The sequence below is a fragment of the Battus philenor genome, unplaced genomic scaffold (assembly GCF_028537555.1).
Source record: "Battus philenor isolate CCGP_79_NKW_IND1 unplaced genomic scaffold, ilBatPhil1.0.hap1 SCAF_22, whole genome shotgun sequence".
NCBI lineage: Eukaryota > Metazoa > Arthropoda > Insecta > Lepidoptera > Papilionidae > Battus > Battus philenor.
In genome coordinates, this window is record NW_027181685.1 from 10573102 (window position 1) to 10593768 (window position 20667).

At 34.9% G+C, this 20667-nt stretch overlaps 1 protein-coding gene across 1 annotated transcript in view; it reads right to left on the reverse strand.

Annotated features, from left to right (window-relative positions):
* LOC137923613 (hemicentin-1-like) overlaps positions 1-19111 on the reverse strand; it is a 45670-nt gene extending 26559 nt beyond the window's left edge. Inside the window, exons 1-18 of the mRNA XM_068766831.1 lie at positions 18853-19111; positions 16567-16796; positions 15423-15545; positions 13688-13777; positions 12757-12897; positions 11679-11844; positions 10945-11129; positions 10246-10318; positions 9843-9871; positions 9303-9418; positions 7911-8032; positions 5626-5766; positions 4959-5072; positions 4519-4788; positions 3332-3510; positions 2549-2717; positions 1623-1871; positions 100-172 (exon numbers count right to left, since the gene is read on the reverse strand). Coding sequence (XP_068622932.1) covers positions 100-172; positions 1623-1871; positions 2549-2717; positions 3332-3510; positions 4519-4788; positions 4959-5072; positions 5626-5766; positions 7911-8032; positions 9303-9418; positions 9843-9871; positions 10246-10318; positions 10945-11129; positions 11679-11844; positions 12757-12897; positions 13688-13777; positions 15423-15545; positions 16567-16796; positions 18853-19111 — 2729 coding nt within the window. The remainder of the gene's footprint in view (positions 1-99; positions 173-1622; positions 1872-2548; positions 2718-3331; positions 3511-4518; positions 4789-4958; positions 5073-5625; positions 5767-7910; positions 8033-9302; positions 9419-9842; positions 9872-10245; positions 10319-10944; positions 11130-11678; positions 11845-12756; positions 12898-13687; positions 13778-15422; positions 15546-16566; positions 16797-18852) is intronic.
* Positions 19112-20667: the final 1556 nt, after the last annotated feature.

Below are 20667 nucleotides of genomic sequence, written 5' to 3' on the forward strand. Positions count from 1 at the left end.
CTTGCACAAATTTAAGGAACTTTTAATAAGAGGATAAATGGAAAAGCAAAAAGGGTTTCTTTTATACATAAGTTATTTCACAATGATACGAAATCTCACCTACATGTAATCAAAGCTGACTGACCCCTCCGGATTGTTATTCTCGAAGGTTCTTTTGACAACACAGGACTTTCTGAAATCAAACATATAAACTCAAAGTTTACAGTATTCTACAAAATACAATATTACTAACCTAAAAAAATTGCACAAAACAATATACATGTGGAAAATATAAGCCATCAAAATATCATGTTACTGACTCTTTAGTTAGCGGATATCGGAGCCGTGAATTTATTGAAGCGGAAGAAAGAAGACGAAGGCCTGTTGTCCACGGCACGTTTCCTACTGTACGCATACTATTTGGTTACGTATGGTCATCGAAACAAGGACCAAGTGCCGCACAGTTGGGATTTATCTGCGCTAAGCTACAGACGTGGTCGCCATGAATCCTTACAAGAATAAACTAAATTATTCATGTATACAAAAAACCCAAAAAAGAAGAGAAAAAACCTCGTATGACGCATGCAATAGTTGCTATGTTAACAAGCTCCTACAGAGATACATACAAAATTGATACCCGTGCCTACATACAGGGAACTCACCGTCGATTAACCAAAACTAAGTAAGCAAAAGGGGTCTAGATTCTTCCCGGACGCCGTCACGACCTACCGCGTGCTCCGTAGCATGGAAGTGGAAGCGGTCCTGGTCCAGCTCTTCACGGGGCACGGGGGGTTCTCTGAGTACCTTCATAGGTTTAAGCTCAGGGAGGACCCTTCGTACTTTTGTGAACCGGGCGTGGACCAGACCGTGATCCACCTGGTAGCAGAATGTCACGCATTTGGAGGGCTCCGATATGAGACCGAATGCTGGCTAGGCAAAAAGATAGAGGAGGCAACACTTGCCTCCATTATAATGGAAAAGGATGAAGGAGAGTCTGTTCTCAAATTCTTTAGGAAAATTGCACCATACGCAATAGACAGGAACAAAACATAGGTGGATAAAACATTGTAAAGTTATTAGATTCATTGATATTAAAAAAAAACAATTGTATAATAAATCCGTGATAAAATTGATGTACACGAGATAATAATTAAACCAATTAAAACTGTGATACTGTGTGTAATAGAAATGGACGACTGAAGTGTTTGAGGATGTACGAAAGGAATGGAATGATTGAGAAAGGAAGATGGAATTGTAGAATGATAGAAGGAGGAAAAAAAGATATTGTGTACTATAAAAGACGAGAACAAAAAAAAATTCTAGTAAAAAAAATTAAGAAATACAAAACCCTGTTCCCATTTAAATAGGGGGTGGAAGGAGAGGTCCCCAATAGCGGGGTCATAAAAAAGAGGGGTCTAGAAAAGTGCTCCTTAACCGGTGTGTCGTAAGTCAGATACAAGTGTGCCGCGGTAAAAATGAATAAATTGAAATTTTACTATTTTTCATTATATTACATATTTTGTATTTGCAATTCACTCGTCCCTCGAATTTAGCTTTCAGTGTGCCGCGATATTTTAGGAAAGATTTTTGTGTGCCGTAAATGAGAAAAGGTTGCGGAGCATTGGTCTAGAATAAATACTTACCCAATCCAACGACCCGTAAGGTTCCATTGACTTGCATAGTCTCGTATCCATTATCCATTTGACAAGAGTAAAACCCAAGATTATGAAAGTCGACCTTCTGAACGTACAAAGTTCCACCGTCTTTTGAGACGTTCGTATTGTCGTCGATTTGCACTTCGGTGCCGTTGTGGAACCATGTCACTTTTGCAGGCGGATATGTGTCCACTCGACAATGAAGGTCTAGTTGAGAGTAGAGTTCCACTTGTTGATCTGTCAATCAATAGTTACTTATATATATATATGTAGAATTAGGAGATATCGGCTAGTTAAAATGGCAATGAGCAGGTCACATAGCGCTCAGGGGTTTTAGGGTTGAATGACGACGAGGAACCGTTAAGAACAGCGCACGACGTTCGTCCACAAGATGAACAGGCGATCTTATTAATGTTATCGGGAACTGCAGGAATCAGACCAGTTCGCACTGGTCTCAGAAATCTATGGAGAAGGTCTATAATCAGCAGTGAACTTCCTATTGATGATATTAAAGTTACAGAACACTAAATGGTTTACTTTAAAAATGTCCAAAGTAAACTAAGATCGAAGGGTTCGTCGGTAGCCGTGGCTCGCTACTATACATTACACCCTCCTCCTTAAGTAGCTAAAACGGAAATCCCAGAAAGTTACTAGACACATAGGTATCCGGGAGTTTCCCACGTGTAGGGCTGTCTACGGTGACGGTCAAAAAATTGAGAATAAATAAATGGATATATGAATTAAGATTCGAATAAATATTTATTATATTTATGTGTATATGTGAAGTGTAATTGTGTATGTTTAAATTTATTAAACGTTGCAAAGATTAATTATTTTAATAACTATGTCTATATGTGACATTGTCATGTTGAAACTAGCCACATGTGGAAAAAATCCCATTAAAAACTCTTCACCTGTAAAATTCTCCTGGAGCTGCATGCCTGTTCGTACGCGGATGGTAATGGCATCCTCGTGTACACCAAGCGAGTTCTCTCCAACACAGAAGTAGGTGCCGTTCACCTGCTCCTTATCACTATCCAGGGTCATCACACTCCTGTATACAGTTGCTTCCACTTGCACCACCTAACATCAATATTTATTCATATTATTAATATTCACGGGGTAATCAGTCAAACAAGTTAAGCCTGACTTCGAGAAAGAAGTATATCGACGACTCCAACGCCCTCAGTGTCTAAAGAAGAAAATCTACAAGTGATTTACAGTACAGTAATGACGTACGGTATAGAAATTTGTTCTCTTACATTTGGTCTCTCCCGCGATAAGAAGTTATGAAGAAAGCTATGTTCGGGATTTTACTTCGAAATCCAATCATGATTGAGGAAATCTGTAGAAAGTAATCGACATAGTTCATTGGCAAGTTGAAAGTGGTAGTGGGCAAGTCATAAGGCGCGTTGAACAAATGGCTACTAGGACCTTATATTTATGAATTATAGACCACGTACTGATAAGCCCAGCGTAGATATTCCACCCATAAAGTGGACAGATGAACTTGTTAAGTCGAAAACTTTTCCGTACACGGTTGAAATCGCTTCCACTCGCACTAAGCCTAAGTGTGGAACAACCTGCTAGCCTTATTGTTTTCAGCCAACTATAACTTAGAAGTCTACAAGACGTTACTTAACATCAGGTGAGACGGAAGTCAAATTCTTCTAACATAAATAATAGAAAAAACTTACTGTACTATTAAGAAAGTTCTCGGTCTCCCTGTGCCACACGATTCTCGGCTCCGGCTTGGCAACCACCGTGCAGACTACCTGGTATATGGTACCGTTCAGAATCGTTACGGTCTTCTCGCCTTCGATTCTCACTTTTGGTTTTATCTGAATATTTAATTGTACTGTATCGGAGGCTGAAACGATAGGTCACGGTAATAGCAGGTGACTTTTATATCCTACAAGCTGTCCCGACAAACTTTCTTCTACCTGTTGTTTTTGACCTGTCGCATTTCAATACAAAAAAATAATATAAAATATTTTAGATTATTTAATTAATTGATTACACGTGAATATAACAAATATATTTTGTTTAAGAAAATGATACTTGTTGTAACAGCTCCTAATAGATACCGGAATGTTTGTATTTCGTGCGTCAGAAATAGCGCTCTACAAAGAGATATTAGCCGATTGTTTCTTTCTAAATGTCGATATGCAATAATTATTGCCGGGTACAGTATTTTGTTTTTACCAAAATGCTTATTAAATGTACGCAATTAGATATAGATTAAAAACTTTAAAGGGTTGTATGTGTAATGTATAACTCATTGTCGGCTAAAAGCTTTAAAACTTATTTCGAATAACAATCGTACGTGATTTCACTAAATGTATATACAGCGCTGTGTGTAGAGCGGCAGCGGAAATCGTATTACGATTTCTTTTTATTTACCCATGTTTTGATTCCATATTTTGACGTTCTTTTATTGATGATTGTCTTCTATTTAAATTTATCAAAAAGGTTTTATTACATACGGGATGGACTGTTTAGCTACAACCCTTTATAAGGTGATCACTGTGAAATATGTTACATTAATTTATTTTTTCAATTATAATGCATCCGGTCAAACTTCTGGCAACCTAAAATGTCTAGGAACAGATATTAGTAATAACTAATTTTAATATATAATAAATATTATTAAAGTGTTTTGAAAATATACTTTTATTATTTTGATCATTTTCAGAATCCATTTATTTTTGGAAATGGTCTACCATACAATAATTGACAGCAAATTAGACACACATTTATCTTTTTAAAACGTTTACACCTGTTTCAAATCATATATTATACAAAAGGAAACTTAGTCCTTTTTGGCTAAAAACAGACAGGAGCTAGTAAATTATATTTTTGGAACGTTCTCTATATAACATACCTCTATGAGAGTTTCTCAGCGCAACACAACTCCAATCGCCATCTTCAGTAACATTGTGTATATCAAGCATAGTGGTGAAACTGCCATTCACCTGCATCTCCTTGACCTTAGTACCGTTGGGAGCCAACCAAAATGCATGTTGAGCATTATTCACCTGGCATACCACCTGTGCGTCTTCATGGACCAATTTTGTGATGATATGGGGTCCAATGATCTGTGCAGACGGTTCGCTTTCTATGTTTATGTATGTCGATTGCTTTGTTTTTCCACCTAAAAGTTTTATTTTTGTTTTAAAGGCACGAAAATATTTGTTATGCCTTTGAATATTAGTAGTATACAGTTTTTAAATGAGTATGGACTATATATTTACTGAACACGTCTATATAGTCAAAGTATTGTCTAGGCTCATTTAAAAAAGAAAAAATAGTCATTCCACACACCTCTGTTCGCGGCGACGCACGTATACACTCCCTGATCCTTTTCAGTCACCCGTGAAATTGTCTTATTGTACGTATAAAAGCCGTCAACAGACGGACGTACATCTATATTGGTCACTGTAAATTGTAATTGTTTTAATTGTTATACTAATTATATGTACTTTAAAATATTTTCATTAGTAAATAGTATTATTGCTTGTGCATTTTTCTTTTTGATATAAATAAACATGAAAAATAGCTAAAAATTAAATCTGTATCGTTATTGGTTGCAAGGGTTCCAAATGTTTGACACATTTAATTTTTTTTGCTACAACGTGGATGTGTATTTGGACCGGAAAGAAGCAGCTGGAGTCCAGAGACTTCCAACGACCTCAACAAGGTCGGCTCGAGGTCTCTACTTAGAACAAACTTAACCGAAATAACCCAGGGAAACGGCAAGCTGAAGTGGCACTGGATAGATTGCACTGAAGATATGGCCGTTGAAGCCTTGCTGTCTTTAAGTTGGAGGCCATGGAATAGTAAGCACATAATAGGACGTCCACCCTTCAGGATGACAAACGACGTTCAAGTCGTCGTAAGACACTTGATGGTTTGATGAAGCTTTGCGAGAAGTTTATGTATAGAAGCGGATGTGTTTTGCAGAATTTAAAATAATTTTACTTTATCTTACCGTTAGTGGTATTATTGTTAGTGAAGACAATCTGTGACATTAGTAACATTGCTTCACTGAACACTGAACAGGAAATAATCAGATCCTCGCCGGAAGTCAGCGATGTGTTTACTGGTAGCACTGTCACTTGCGGAGGCTCCACTGCAAATCAAAATTTTGTCCGGATTTATATTTTTTATCTATCTCTGTATAAGTATATACAGACGGATGTGAATAGATAGCTTTAAAAGACAAATTAAAAAAAATACGCATTGGTATCCGCAAGGCCAAATGCATAGATTCGTACAAAATCTGCTAGGACAGATAATAATCTATAACGAATTTGAATACATTAATAAACCAAATTAAAAAAAACTTTTTCTTACTACATTATGATTACGTTAGTTTCTGAAATCATTGATATTTGAATAAAGAATACTATACAATAATTGACAACAAATAATCTATGCATATCTATAATATATACTATACCTATTTTCATACCTATAACAAATTATTTTGTATATGAGTGGACAGTGAGTATATGGTGAGAAAAAGGGGAGAATTTTATCATAAGTTTCACTATCATAAGTTAAAGCACCATCAACGAATCACCTATGTACTGACTTGTTTAATTTAGTTAGAAATTCTTAATAATACGGTTCAAAAAAATTTAGTGTTAAAATACCTCAAACTAGGAAGCTATTTATAATTAATTTTGTATAGTAGTTTATATTTATAATTAATTTTATCGGCGATAAATATTGCATATCGACCTTTGGAAAGAGACAATCGGCTAATTCCGGCTTCGTAGAGCACTATAGACGTCCGTAGTCCCACACTACCTATGTGTCTTTTTGTCAGTCGTATTTCGTGCGACAGAGATAACGCTTTACGAAGCCGATTGTCTCTTTCCAAAGGATGTGCAATATTTCTCGCCGAGTACTGTACATAATGTTTCATTGCCAATCAAAGTGTAACTTAGTCGCTATATTAATTTTTATTGGATACACGTCACTTATAGAAAGTCGTACATCTGATTTAGTTTTTACATATATATTTTATTTATAGTCTGTGATAGGCTTAGTGTATCGATTAGAAAAAAGAATAGGAAATCGCTGTTCTACAGTTTATCACTCCTAAAAACCTAACAAATTACAATTCAGTTCTTTATGTTTAATTTTGTAGGAGCTTGAGCGGCGCATTAAAAAGAGGAATTTCACGGATATAATTGTTTAATTATATCAGCATAAATACAGGAGAGGCTCGAATGAATATATCAACCAGAGTCTAATGCATGGATGCACAGACCGCCAGTGGCGTACCTAGAACTTTTGCCGCCCGGGGCGATCTCCAGTTTGCCGCCCCTTCTATTATATGTCAATCAAATAGTGGTTTTTGGTTTAAAAAAATTTTGATATATCACTTCAAAGTAATCATATAAGCTTTTCAAAAGAAATGACATTTATAAACTGACATCAAAAAATTTTAGTTAGGAAAAATTGCCGAACAAAGTCGTAAAGATCCTTTTTCGAATTCAACGAATTTTAATGAATAAAATAAAATAAAATTATTATCTTGTTCTTGAATTAGAATCCAAAATTTACACTAAAATGCATTTATATACACCGAGGTATAATATTCGAAATCATAAAGGTAATTATAATTTATATAAATCAAATATTAAACTTATAATAATCATTTATTATTCAAGAAAGAAAATAAATTTAAAATGAAAAAGTTGCTTTTTACAACTATAAGTAAATATAAAAAATGCCGCCCCAAGGTAAGTGCCGCCCGGTGCGGACCGCACCCACCGCCCCCCCCTAGGTACGCCACTGCAGACCGCGGCCCGCGGGTCGAATGCTGGTGGCCCGACGATAGCAAAAATAATACTCTCGTACATTCGAAAAATATTGAATTCTATTCCTGAATAAAACCAAAAAAAAATATTTACCTATACTTCTGGCGGCCGGCCCGCCATCAGTTCATGATTTGCCCGAGTGGCCTCTAGTCTTAATAAGTCTGTGCAACCATGGACTAATGAATGTATCAGAGTGTCAAATGTTGGATCTGGAACACTAATGCTGTGAAAAATGATGTGAAATGTTTTTAGTTTAGTTTACGGACCCTTCCGCTCCGTGAACTCATATCCGATGAAGCTGTAAAAGTCTAAGGGCTAGTACCACTAACTTCATCGAAACAATAGAACAATTGAATGAATATATACACTTCTATTTCGGACTTATTGTTGTTATTATTACCTTGATCTACCGGCTCTAAAAAGAATTCCACAATTTATTTACCCGATAAAGAGAGTTGTGTAGAAGTCTTGCTTTGACCCGCGACGTTGCTTGCCGAGCACTGGTATGTACCGACGTGAGCCTCACTCATGTCCTCTATCACGTACTCAATTGCGGTACTTTGACTGGAAAAAAAACATGTTTCTTTTATTAAAAAATAAATAAGTCTACACAAACCACTGCAAACACTACACGTGTACACAACGTGAAATTTTATACAAGTGTATATAAACATGCTTTACTCATATACCGTATTGATTATAGGTATATAAAGCTTTAAAGAAGTGAATATGTAGTTCTATTATCAGCAAAAAGTTTTAATGCCTTTACACCTATTTTCTATCACCCTATATAAAATCGTGTCTCTGAAATACATCACATTATTTTTTTTTACTAAAATTCGACTGATAGTTTTGGCAGACAGTGTATAGGGACAGATAGTAAACAATAATTAATTTTAGTCTGTGCTTTGCTGTGAGCTCTGTGTTTGGCACTAATCGGTGTAACATAACTCCTTAAGATGCCCCGTGGAGGGGTGAAATACGTGTTGAGTAATTTGGCGGTTGCGGTTGTGTGATTCGCATTGTTTGCCGCATACGCATTTATTAGCGGGCTGGCGGGCGGTGCACTTTATTGCACGACTACCACTGCATGTGCGAAAGTGGCTAAATATTGGTCCTTTTCCTACTTAGGACGGACTTCCGTGAGGTAACGCCTGATTCCATTAAATATGTTGTTATTCGAATTTTAAAAAAGCTTTTTCTTATTATAGCCGGTGACTGGCCACTAACTGGCAGTACAAGGTCTGCAGGGCCAGACAGTAAACAATAATTAATTTTATTTAGTTAAATACGGGTTTTTTTATGGCTTCCACTATTGGAGGCCTCTGGTACCACTAATTAGTTGGGATCAGGGTCTTTGTTTACAAATAAGTTTTTCAGATCTTACATCTTTATTCTTCACTCACTGTTATTCTTCTCAATTTATTTTATTCTTACCTTATTTCCATCACAATATCTTTCATTTTGTTCTTTCATTCCTTCTTGCTTCCATCGCCTTCCTTCCATCATCTTATTACTCTTAGGTAGGTACATTTTTTTATATTCTTTATTTTATTATTGACTGATTCTATTTTTTTATCACAGTTTTTTTTGGGTTGTGCTTTCTTAATACATTACTACACTTTTCTTATTCTATTTTTCCTATTATTAATTGACTAGTTATTTAATGTGCAGTTTAAGTTAAATACGGTTTCTATTCTCTGTATAAAAGTAAATGTATTGCTAAAGTGATTTTTATAGTTATTAGAGAAAATTTTCACCCAGTATAATTAGGAAACATTTACCTTTTTATCATATATTGTTATTAAGATGCATATTTAAATAAAACACTCACAGACTGGAAATTTCTCTCTCCAATTTGGAGGAATCGCTGCTCCACTTGGCTGTGACAGGAACCAAGCTCTCCACAGTGCATTTGAGAACAACTCGCTCGTGGGATAGGGCCTCTACCTAGAGTGATTTTCACAAAACTACTATGGTAGACATAATACAAGAATAACCAAAATTAGGTAATACAATCGTCACTGTATAACAGAGGTTGTGAACCTTTTATGTGCATATTTTGAGCGTTTGAAATTCGAACGCCGATTTGAATTTGGACGTCGTCAGTGATATGACTGCTGTCATAGCATTGGGTTGATCTTAAGGAGCATATACATGCAAGGCTGGTAGTTCATCTCCCATCACTAAACATACATTTATTATCATTACAGTATAATAAAATGATTATATAGTTATTTCTATACGCTCATATCTGTCAATTTCAATTAATTTAAAACAATTATATTACATTACAGCAGACAATGGCGTCGATTTACTTTATCGCTATAATAGAATTGTGTTATAAATGATCCAACATTTAGGTATTACATACCTTCGCCGGTGCAGTCAAATACGGTACGTCTGAAAATTAATCGATATATTATTTTCAATCATTACTAAATTAAATGTACGTAAATGGTTGTATAATGTTTCTTTAGTCTATTTATTGTATCTATTCCTTTTATTAATCTCTTTATGTTTTATTGTCTTATTGTATTAGATTACAGATCTAAGTGTTTTGTTAATTTAAATTAATGTTTTCTTGTAAATTACTGGCAACAAGTACACATATTTTAAAAAAAAATTAACAGCCTTTTTGCATTCCTTTTAAATGCTTATTTAATTGAAGCCTGTCAAAAATTTTAAAGTTTCAAAAATTTCTCAAACTATCAAAGAGCTTGGTCACCCCTAGCATATACATACGTCTCCAAAAAAGAGACCTAGATATACAGTACCTGGAGGTTTCGCCTGGACAGCTGTTGGACCCACCCTTCTGAACTCCTGTCCGCGTTCATCGCGACCGTTGATCTGGAACATATTTATGAAATGCATTAATTTTCATAACGAAATTTTACAAAATACCCATTCATTATTCTACTTTTTTAAGGACCGAACTGTAATTGGTGCCTAAATGGCATTTGCAGATTCCGCGATTTACAGATGGTAGGGTGAAGAGAGGGTCTAACATAAAAATGAAAGAAATGAAATCGGTACAAACTGCGCCAAGTCTGATATGACCAAGAAAAACAAGAATTCTGTTTAATAAAAACGGTGATTGGGTTCATGATATTAGTCATCAAATGCTTTACACCTTTAACTCCTATATCCAATCATCATAAATAAGGTGATCACTGTGACATACGTAACGTTAATTTATTTTTCAACGAGAATGCGACAGAACGATAACTTAGTATGTAGTCTACAGGGAAAGATAGTTATAAATAATTAAATTTATTACAGTATGTAGTAATCCGAATTTTGATAACGTTTTTTCTTACTATTTTATCATTTCGTTATTTATTTATTCTTAAACCATTGATTTATTCATAGGGTTTACTAAATAATAATTGATAGCAAAAGAGCAATACATTCTTCCATTTAAAGTTTTTATAGATATAACCAATCATCCTGTATATGATGCAATATATACTTACGGCGATATAGAAGAAGTCATCCGGTGGGACGAAGGCGTTTGCCAAATATCTGTTTTTGGTGCCTTCAACTGCCTTAACAGGAACTTCATACATCATTTTCCCATCCGTGGTCAATATCTCTGCATATGTGATCTCAACCGGCGCATCGCTGGGCGTTATCTCAATCAGCATGTGATTGTAAGTACCTGGATATAATAATTCATTATTATCCTATTCCACATAAGACTTTATGAGAAGTTAGTCGTCTGTCAACGATTACTCTCTTCACTTTAAATGTGGCGTTGGACTCGCGGGTAATCAATTAAGTATTGTATTGTTTCTGAAGATGTTAATGCTGTTAGCCCTAAGGCTTTTACAGCTTCATCGGTACTGAGTTCACGGAGCGGAAGGTTCCATGAACTAGATTTAAAACTAGAAACTAAACGCTGGTGGTTGCGCCTACCAGTTGCTCGGGGACGCTCGCACGTTGTTAAGGCTCTTCACGGTAGAGCTTTGACGGAGTTTGTTGCTGGAGTGTGCTTGCGGGTTGGGACGGCAGCGTGGACCACAGGCGAGCCGAAGAGGGATCCGGATCCAACCACGGTTTGCCCACGCTGTTCGCGGTTAGAAAGCGGGCGGCCGCTCATTAAAAACGGGTGTTTCCAATTAAGTAATAACATATGTTGCTCAATTGTGGCAACTCCTATTCTTCAAGCAAATTAGTTTCTAGATAATAAAAATATCAAAACACAAACCTTGTAACGGTCTATAGCTAGCCTCGTCCATGGAGTTGGACTTCTCTACGGAGAAGCCGTGGTCGAAGGTGAGGTTTGAAAGACCAGAAACCTTCACTGAATAATCTTTCTCGCTGCCAACAGTTATCGTCCAGTTACCAGCTTCTGGTTCTAGAACCTTCACGATCTAGGAATGCGATCATGAAATTGAACTCATTGTATTAAAATATATTATTCATCAATAAGAAAATTATAATCAGTCTAGCCGTTCATCTATACATATAAAGCCTAGTACAACCTTTTTTGTCTTTAATAATTTCTTCACATTTCTTTTTATTGTCATTCTTATGTATCCATCTTCATATTATCATTCATTCATCTTCTATCATACACCACAAGATCTTACATTCCTCTCTTTAATTATCACAGTGCAGGGTTTTTATCACAGGTTATGACAATATTTCTTATTTGAACGATTTAATATTTATTTCTATCACAGATGTTATATTTATCACAATATGTTGTTTTCTGTGCTGTCTGTCTACCTCGTGGGTGGATGATCTACGCAGCCCTTGTCGTACTATGGTTACCAATATAGAACCTAAAGGTTCCTACAGCTATCCCTTTTTCTCGCTATGTGGCATGTCCATTGCCATTACAACTTGCCAATCCGCAGACCTATGTCATTTACTTAACACGTCTATCATCACATAAATAGATAAAGTTAGTATGAAAATCGATTTTTTTAACAAAACCAATTATTTATCATTGTCATAATATTTAAAAACATATGATTACATTTTAGCTATTCTATTTTCAACGCGCGCTTACTAGATGGCGCTGGGGTGTAACGACTAATAAATGCTTCAAGCATAAAATACTTTTTAGAGTCACAAAATTACGTTTACTTGATTTTGCTCCTGTCAGAAAAACCGTTTTACGTATAGTTTACAAAATTCTATGGTTAATTCTACTAGCAAATGTTTTTTGCCATTTCAAACCATTTGTAATACATATTAACTAGGAAATTTGTCCGTAATCATTCTTTCTTATTTAAATCTATAATTAAATAATTATATATCGTGAAAAAGTTACATACCATAATTTCGGACAAGTCCAACGTTGTGATCAGCTTTGGCGGTCCCATCAGCTCATCACCGCTGGGGTTCACCACCTTAATCTTGGGCTTTGCCCCGGATACCGACACCGTCACCTCGGCCAAACTGCTGTCTACGGGAATCTAATACAAATGTATACTAGAATAACTGCCTTACTCCACATAACATATGTTTTTAGTACTTTCGAACTTCAGAGACATTTCCCTTGATTGACTTTAGATTTTGTGTGTGTTTTTTTATCTTCTTGCAATTCTGTAACATGGACATCTAATTTTTTTTCCAAAATTCAGTGTCGCCAATTTTCTGCTTCGTAATATTTTTTATATAGAATCTAACTATTTACAACCGTAGTATTTGATAACAATTCAAAGACTAGTTTTGTATATTATTACTATTTATGGACCTTTATAACTGATTGTTGTATGCATTAATATGGCGCGTGTAGCCTGACGGGGACCCTGTTAAAAATCAGTATGTTAAAGAAGCTGTGGCGTTCATTAGAACGCACCCAAATTTATTATCTATGAACACATCTGTTTTTGCATGCCCCTTCTTACACTCTGTACAACTCGCTCTCTCTCTGACGCGCCGCGCTACCGAGCGGACGTGTCCCTTCAACCGCTGTTCAACAAAGGAAATACTTGTAACTCAGATCCAGATTTCTTGTTCTGTGATATTATATTATAAGTTAACCATCCGGCAAGTGTTTTTCTTTACATCGAATTATCTATTACGGGAAGAGGGGCCTGTACTGACCACCACCCCTCAAAGCAATGTGATAGCAAAATAATTGAAAGATTATTACATATAACGAATAAATGCAACACACTTCGAGTTAGATGTATCCAAAATTGTTTTTTCCACCTCAGACTTGTCTGTGTAAATTTATAAAATAAAAATAAGAAAACTAACCTCTTGTGTGTAGTTGTACCCTGCGGGGTGTACTGCGGAGCCCAGGTTAACACTTCTGCCTCTTATAGAACTCTTCACAAACTCCAGCACCTGGTTAAGATAGTCAATGACTAAATATACGAGTATACGAATAATAGTTGAATGATAATTCTTCATTTATAGCCAAATCTTTTACCACACGAGTCGTTCGATTGTGGAATGATTTACCGCTGAATATAATTCGTGCTAAATCACATATTTAAAAAAAATGTTTAAGAACTATTTACTAGACCTGTAAATATTAATCCGTTAATTAAATACTTTTTCTTCTATTTGGATGTTTATATTTATAATTGTATTATATTTATAATATGTATTATAACTAATTTATATATTTATATATGTTATATACATATGTATGTATATTTATGTTTGTAAATATGTATGTTTATACCATTATTTATACTTCAACCATTTCTATACTATGGTCGTCTGTAAGAGATTGCCTTGTATGATAAGACCGTCCATTGTAAATTTTTGTTTATTATTACAAAACTATTTAAACGTATAATAGTGTGTACAATAAAGAATATTAAATAAATAAAAATAATAACTGAAATAGCTCAGCGGATGAAATGGTAGTGAGCAGACCACATAGCGGCTTACGGTTTTGTAGTGTAGATCTGCAGCACAGGATGTCCGTCTAAAAGATAGACAGACGATCTTGATAACTTCGTCGGAAAATACTGGATTTCGGTTCACGTTTCCCACCGGTCCTATTGGATATCTCTGGGGGAGACTTATATCAGGCAGGGTCGCCTTGTTGGTGGATGTCGTACGCTGTCGTTGCAACCGTAGTTACCGATCCAGATCTTTCAGACCGTCCCATTTCTGTTTCGTATATAAATAATTGAGAATGTTCCAGATAGGCTCAGAGAGTGCATACGGAGCAAAGGAGGTCCTACTCGATACTAAAGAAAAGCTCCCGGCAAGTTTATAAAAAACAAACAGTGACTATAAATTTTTTTATTGACAGTCTACTTAGTGCTCATTTTCTCTAAAAATGTGTATTTGAGTGTATTGCGATAAAATTAAACAATTCAAACGTTATTTTGTGTTTACTTAATGTGTAAAACCCTAATTCAACATCATAAATTAAGGGGCAAAAAGATGGTGGACCCTATTTTGTTTTGAGTAGTATATTACCGTGAAATTCTTTCGCCAATCATATTTACTACCCATTTTTTACCTTATATTTAATTTTGATTTGTACCGTTTGCATTTCGTATTTGCTTATAAGTAGTTGTGAAATTTAGATTTTTACAGTTGAAAACCTTGTAAGGAAAAGTTTACAGTGGGTCGTGTAAAAGTACAGTCTGGAAAGACATCAGTACTTGGACAGACCTTGGACCAATTACTGTAAGTTAAGGCGATTCCCGAAGATATTTTAGGCAGTAGGAACTCTTTCTCCTCCTCGTGTCGTATTCCTCGCTACTGAGGATCGTGATAAATTTATGGAATGTTTGTCACAACCTATGTTACGTCATCTGTACCGGTCTTCGGCGATGTCTATTGCTTTGGGTATTGTGTTATCGAACGAGGTTCGAATCTGATCCGACTATTGAATTATCCATTGAAAAAAAGGTTTTATAACCTTTTTTGGCAATGTAACAGGAAAACATAAAAATCATATGCCTTAACATAATGATAAGGCGAGCAGCGAAGCGACTTAAAGTAAAATAAAAAAGATACGAACATTGTGCACATTGGTCTTGTTTAAGTTGAACACCTGTCCAGAGCTGGCTGTTGCAATCTGCTGGTATACCTTATACGTCGGTTTATTCAGGTCATTGCAGTGACCAGTTAGCACGAACACCACCTGAAGACGAACAATATCTTATATAATATATTAAATAGCGTTCACGTGGGAACGCTTCGTCGTACTGGCCACTGCTATTAAACCAGATGTGTAATCTTATGTGCGATCACTTTAGTCTTGGTATATTAAAAAAAAATATAACAAACTTTAAACTGTCTCACCTATAAAAGAACACATAACAGAAATATTATACATACGGCAACTTGAATTATATTTAAATATATATATATATTGCAGGTGTACCTAAATAAAAAAAATGTATTCTCTATTTTCTTTAGCCACCCCATAACTTGAGAATGACTTTGACGAGTTTATTCATCTTTTTTAAATAAGTTTTGTAATATTATGATTGGTTTTATAAATAAATCTACACAGAACAATATGAGACACAAGAGACACGTTGAAGTATTTAATCTGTGCGTAATGTTCACAGTACGTAGGGCCAAATCGGACTGGTAATCGAGTCCAGCCAGATACAGAACAGCTGTCTCTAAGCCCCCACCGACAACTACATTTGTCTCTTAAACGAGAGAGTCCCAATTGAGTTAAACTTTAAAATAACTAAAAACGCATCCTACACTTTTTTATACTTTCTGTAGGGTAATTATAGAAAAAAAAACATAAAAATTACACACAAGCTAGAAAAAATATAATTATTGTTGAAATTTTTTTCATCCGAGAGTTCGCTATGAACTCTGAAAGTTTGACAGTTAGATTTGAACTTCGTATATTTGACAGTTCACGCGTTACCAATTTATTTTACTGTTTAATAGCTGCATCTGTCAGAATTTTTCGATCACAATTTAATTTATATCATTCTGGTATCTTATACCAGTATATTTTTTTATTCAGGCCTATAACATCTGTCAATATGTCTGTAAGGATATCGACTTAGTACATTAGGTGATATTTGCTTCTTATAAGCTTCACGACTTTAATAGCGCAGTCAAATAAAAAAAGATACTCTATTAAGTTTTTAAATAAATAATCAAACAATAATAATAAAAAAATTTAAACTTACCTGACTCTGTTTCCTTTGGACGGAATCCAACACTTTGCCAACGAGCTTATGATCGGATGCCGTGGCGTCCGTGAAGACGTAAACAAAGGACTGTGGCTTGCTGACTGCGAGAGCCAAGTGGATGCCGCCCAGCGACTTCTCCGGACAGTCACCACCTCCACGCACCTTCACCTTGTTGAGTGCAGATTTGAACACTTCTTTGTTCTTCGTTACGGTAACCGGGCCGATAGCTAAGAGAAGTGATTTAGTATTTATTTATTTAATTATAACAATTAGCAAAATATGAGTTAACACAGTTATTTAGGGAGAAACGTATCTTAACCACATAGCACACAGAACAGAAGGCCGCTGGGGCCTTAAGTTTCTAAAGTGGAGACCACAACGTGATCAAGTGACTTGTAAAGGTCGAACTTGAAACACTGGATGCAGACCGCTTCCAATCGGTCTTACTGGAAATCTGTGGAAGAGGCCTAGCAGTGGGCGTCGTAAAGCAGAAATCGTGATGATGAAATGAAGTCATGTAAAGTCTGTGAAATTTAATAGCTATGATTAATATCAAAGATAGATCCTAGAAGGTTATTTGTCCACCTTGTTAAAGTTGTCGGAAGACGTTGAAACTCTTATTCCTACGGCTAAAGAGATGGCGATGATATCACAAACTAATTGAAGTTTTTCTCTGTATCTTCAATCGTTATTTATCATATATTTTTGTTACAGAATAATTTTATTAATATTACATAACCAATATTAAGTTTGCAAAATAAAACAACTAAATAAAAGTTAGCGATATTAATATATACTAATTAATATACACATATATAGTTTTGTTAGTAGACCAAAATAGTAAAAATCTCAAAGTAAACATAGCATAATTGTTTGACTTTGTCCTTACAATACCACCAACTTTCGCACAAAATTGGTTCCTGAAGGAAGAGGAATATAAATAAATATGAATGAAAAGCTGTGTTTAAAAGCATGTATTTATATGTATACATAAAGACGAAGGACTTTCACCAGTGTGTTGCCGTTGATGACTTATGACTCCGAGTCTTAAGATCTGCGAAAGCGAGTCAGAAACTATGAGATCCGCAGAAAAATTAAAGTCACCGATATAGCTCGAAGAATTACTAGTCTGAAGTTTGCACAGATACAGCACATCACTCTTGCGATCGATGGCTGTTGAGGCCAAAAGGTTCGTGGATGGATGACATGGTCAAGATTGCCGGTAAACCGGTAACCGTCGCGATCTTTGAGGTTAGCCAATGCCTAACAGTGGACGTCTATCGACTCACTTGAAGGTGATGATGATTTAGAATAAGTAAAGTAAGCTATGAAGACATTTAGGGCTAAGTTTAAAAATGTTTTTCAACACCTTCGTTTTTCAAATCTAAACAAAGCAACGATAATTACAATAAATTAAAAAAATAGGGGACGTACAATGTGTATATACAAGGCACTCAGAAAAACTGGCTATACCTAAGTTTCGACTTCAAAGTCTCTAATTCATTTATTGTAAACGGTTCACATTTTGTCATAAAATATACATGTGAGCTTTATTACGTCATCGTGTGCGGCGAATCAAAACGGGGAATTCCGCAGAAATATAATTCTTTATATGCATCGGGCGAAAGAGAGCGCTTTACAATGCTTCTCAACTTATGATTGGCTGACGATTTTTATTGGGTGAACTTTTATTTTAGTGTCCTATTACATAATATAGATTTTAAAATGTGCATGTGCGAAAGTTAAGTTGTCTGTATACCGTCTTCTGTTTCTGATTTGATTTTTTTTTAAATATAACCAGATCCAATTTTAGGTATAAATATGTATTTACATAAAGATTTAATTAGTTTAATTATGATGAGAAGCTATATTCATCAACTACTTTAACATAACTTTGATTATTTAAACATATTTCGTGTATTAGAAGATTACTAATAATAAATATATTTTTAGTAAAAAGCTGTTTCATATTAGTCCTAAACAACACATATCCATTATAGATCAATACAAATATATATTGAATCAGTACGTAATACACAATTTTTAAATAACTAAATTCCAGTATATTACTTAAGGAAACTAGTTTTTTACTTACATTCACAACTTTTTCACTCACACTCTTACAATGAATTATAGAAATTAAAAAAGTGTACCAAAAGATGTACACAATCGATTTTCTACATTATTAATTTTAAAAATTGATACTACTAAATATCCAGTTTAATAAAAATTCAACAAATTAAATAAAATTTTCTTTAAACGAACCATAATATTATTACTTACTGGGATCATGGAAAGGAACGAAAACAAAGTCTGCAATGATATTACTTTCATCCAAAGCTGTTTTTAAAATCATTTCCGCGCCCTCACGCAACTGCCTAAGGTCATTATACATAGAGCCAGTTGTGTCAAACACAAAAGCTAAACTGCTTTTTCCTTCATCTTTATCAACCTCTTTCGATTTTGTATTATTAAGTGTTTTCAAACTTTGCACACGATTTATAACAAATAGAAAAAACACAAATATAATTAATTCTCTCATGTCGATCACTACTGCATACATATTTTAAACAAAGAAATATTCTAAACTGTTAGAAGAGCACGTTTAATCGGTTATCTTATAACCTCTGACCATGTAATCAATGTAGGTTATAAGGTACTTGACGATCTTATCGCTTTATTTGAAATTAGTTTATAAACTTTCGAAATATAGCATGTTAAAAAACAGTCTAATCGTTTACACCATAAAAAACAATATCATCCATCGTCAATATCAATCGAAGGATCCTTGATACTTGAAAAAGTTAGCTACATCTACATCTATTTTTTTTTAATTTATTTTTTTAAAAAGCCTTCGTTATTGTGGACCACTCGTACACCCATATCTGGTTTTAGACAGGACATTACTTTTTTATCATTTTTTTTTTCACGTAATCTTTTATTGTTATACTCGTCCATCATACGTAATAAGATATCTCTTCCATCATCATTTATATTACAATTCTCTAACATTACTTTCCAAAATATATTCCTTTCATGCCTCGTCTCTCTTCCTTCGCCTCGCTTCTCAATTATCACAGATAATGTTTTGTATATATCACAGTTATTTCTTTTGCTTTTATTAATACTATACTGTTTATTTTTATTATTTTATAATCTTTATCACATTTTATCAAGATTTTAATTTATTACATTGTTTACATATTTAATTTTTTTTATTTATAATTATCTTCATATTTTTTTCACAATTTTTTTTACTTTTGTTTTCATTTTCTCCGGTTTTTACATGCTTACCCGAATTGTTTTATTTTTCGGTACCGTTTCTTTTGACCACGTCCTCAAATAAGGCCCTGCAACATTTATGAAACGCAGGCCTATCTTTATCGTCATTTATTAGTGAGGCGATACTGTACTCACTAATCATTTTTCCTAACAGGAGCTCGGAATCGCATCAAAGTTCTTCGAATGCGGGACAGTTCACCACCAGGTGCACCACGGTCTGGTCCACCCCGGCTCACAGAAGCACAAGGGACTCGTTGAGCTTAAACCTGTGAAGGTACTCCGAGAATCCCGCGTCTACAGAGCGCGGTCATTGTTGGTACAATAATGTACACATCAATCATTATTAAACTTCATTTAAAAAAAGAACTGTTGAGTTTCTGGCCGACTGTTCTCAACATATCAGCATTCCGAAACGATGGTAAATTACAACTTACAATTTTAAAATAATTGACTATTTAAAGGTGCACGTAATGCCTATTACAATAATGATGATTTTAATACCAATTTTATTTAATTTCATAATTAACGAAATTAAAATAAAAAATTGGTCTACTTATCCTAAGAGGTTATATTATTTTGAGGACCTTTTTTTTCTTTTAAGCCGTAGGAAGTCTAATTCTGGACAATGGTCTGCTCAATCGATTTTCAATAACGCCGATTAGGAGCGGCTTGCATCCAGCGTTTTCTGACGACTTTCACAAGGTCATTTGTCCATCTTATGGGTTGCCGAACGCTGGGCTTGCCAATTCGTGGTCTCCACTCCTTGACATATCCAGTAGTGGAAGACTTATAGCTGAAATGATGATGATAAATAGA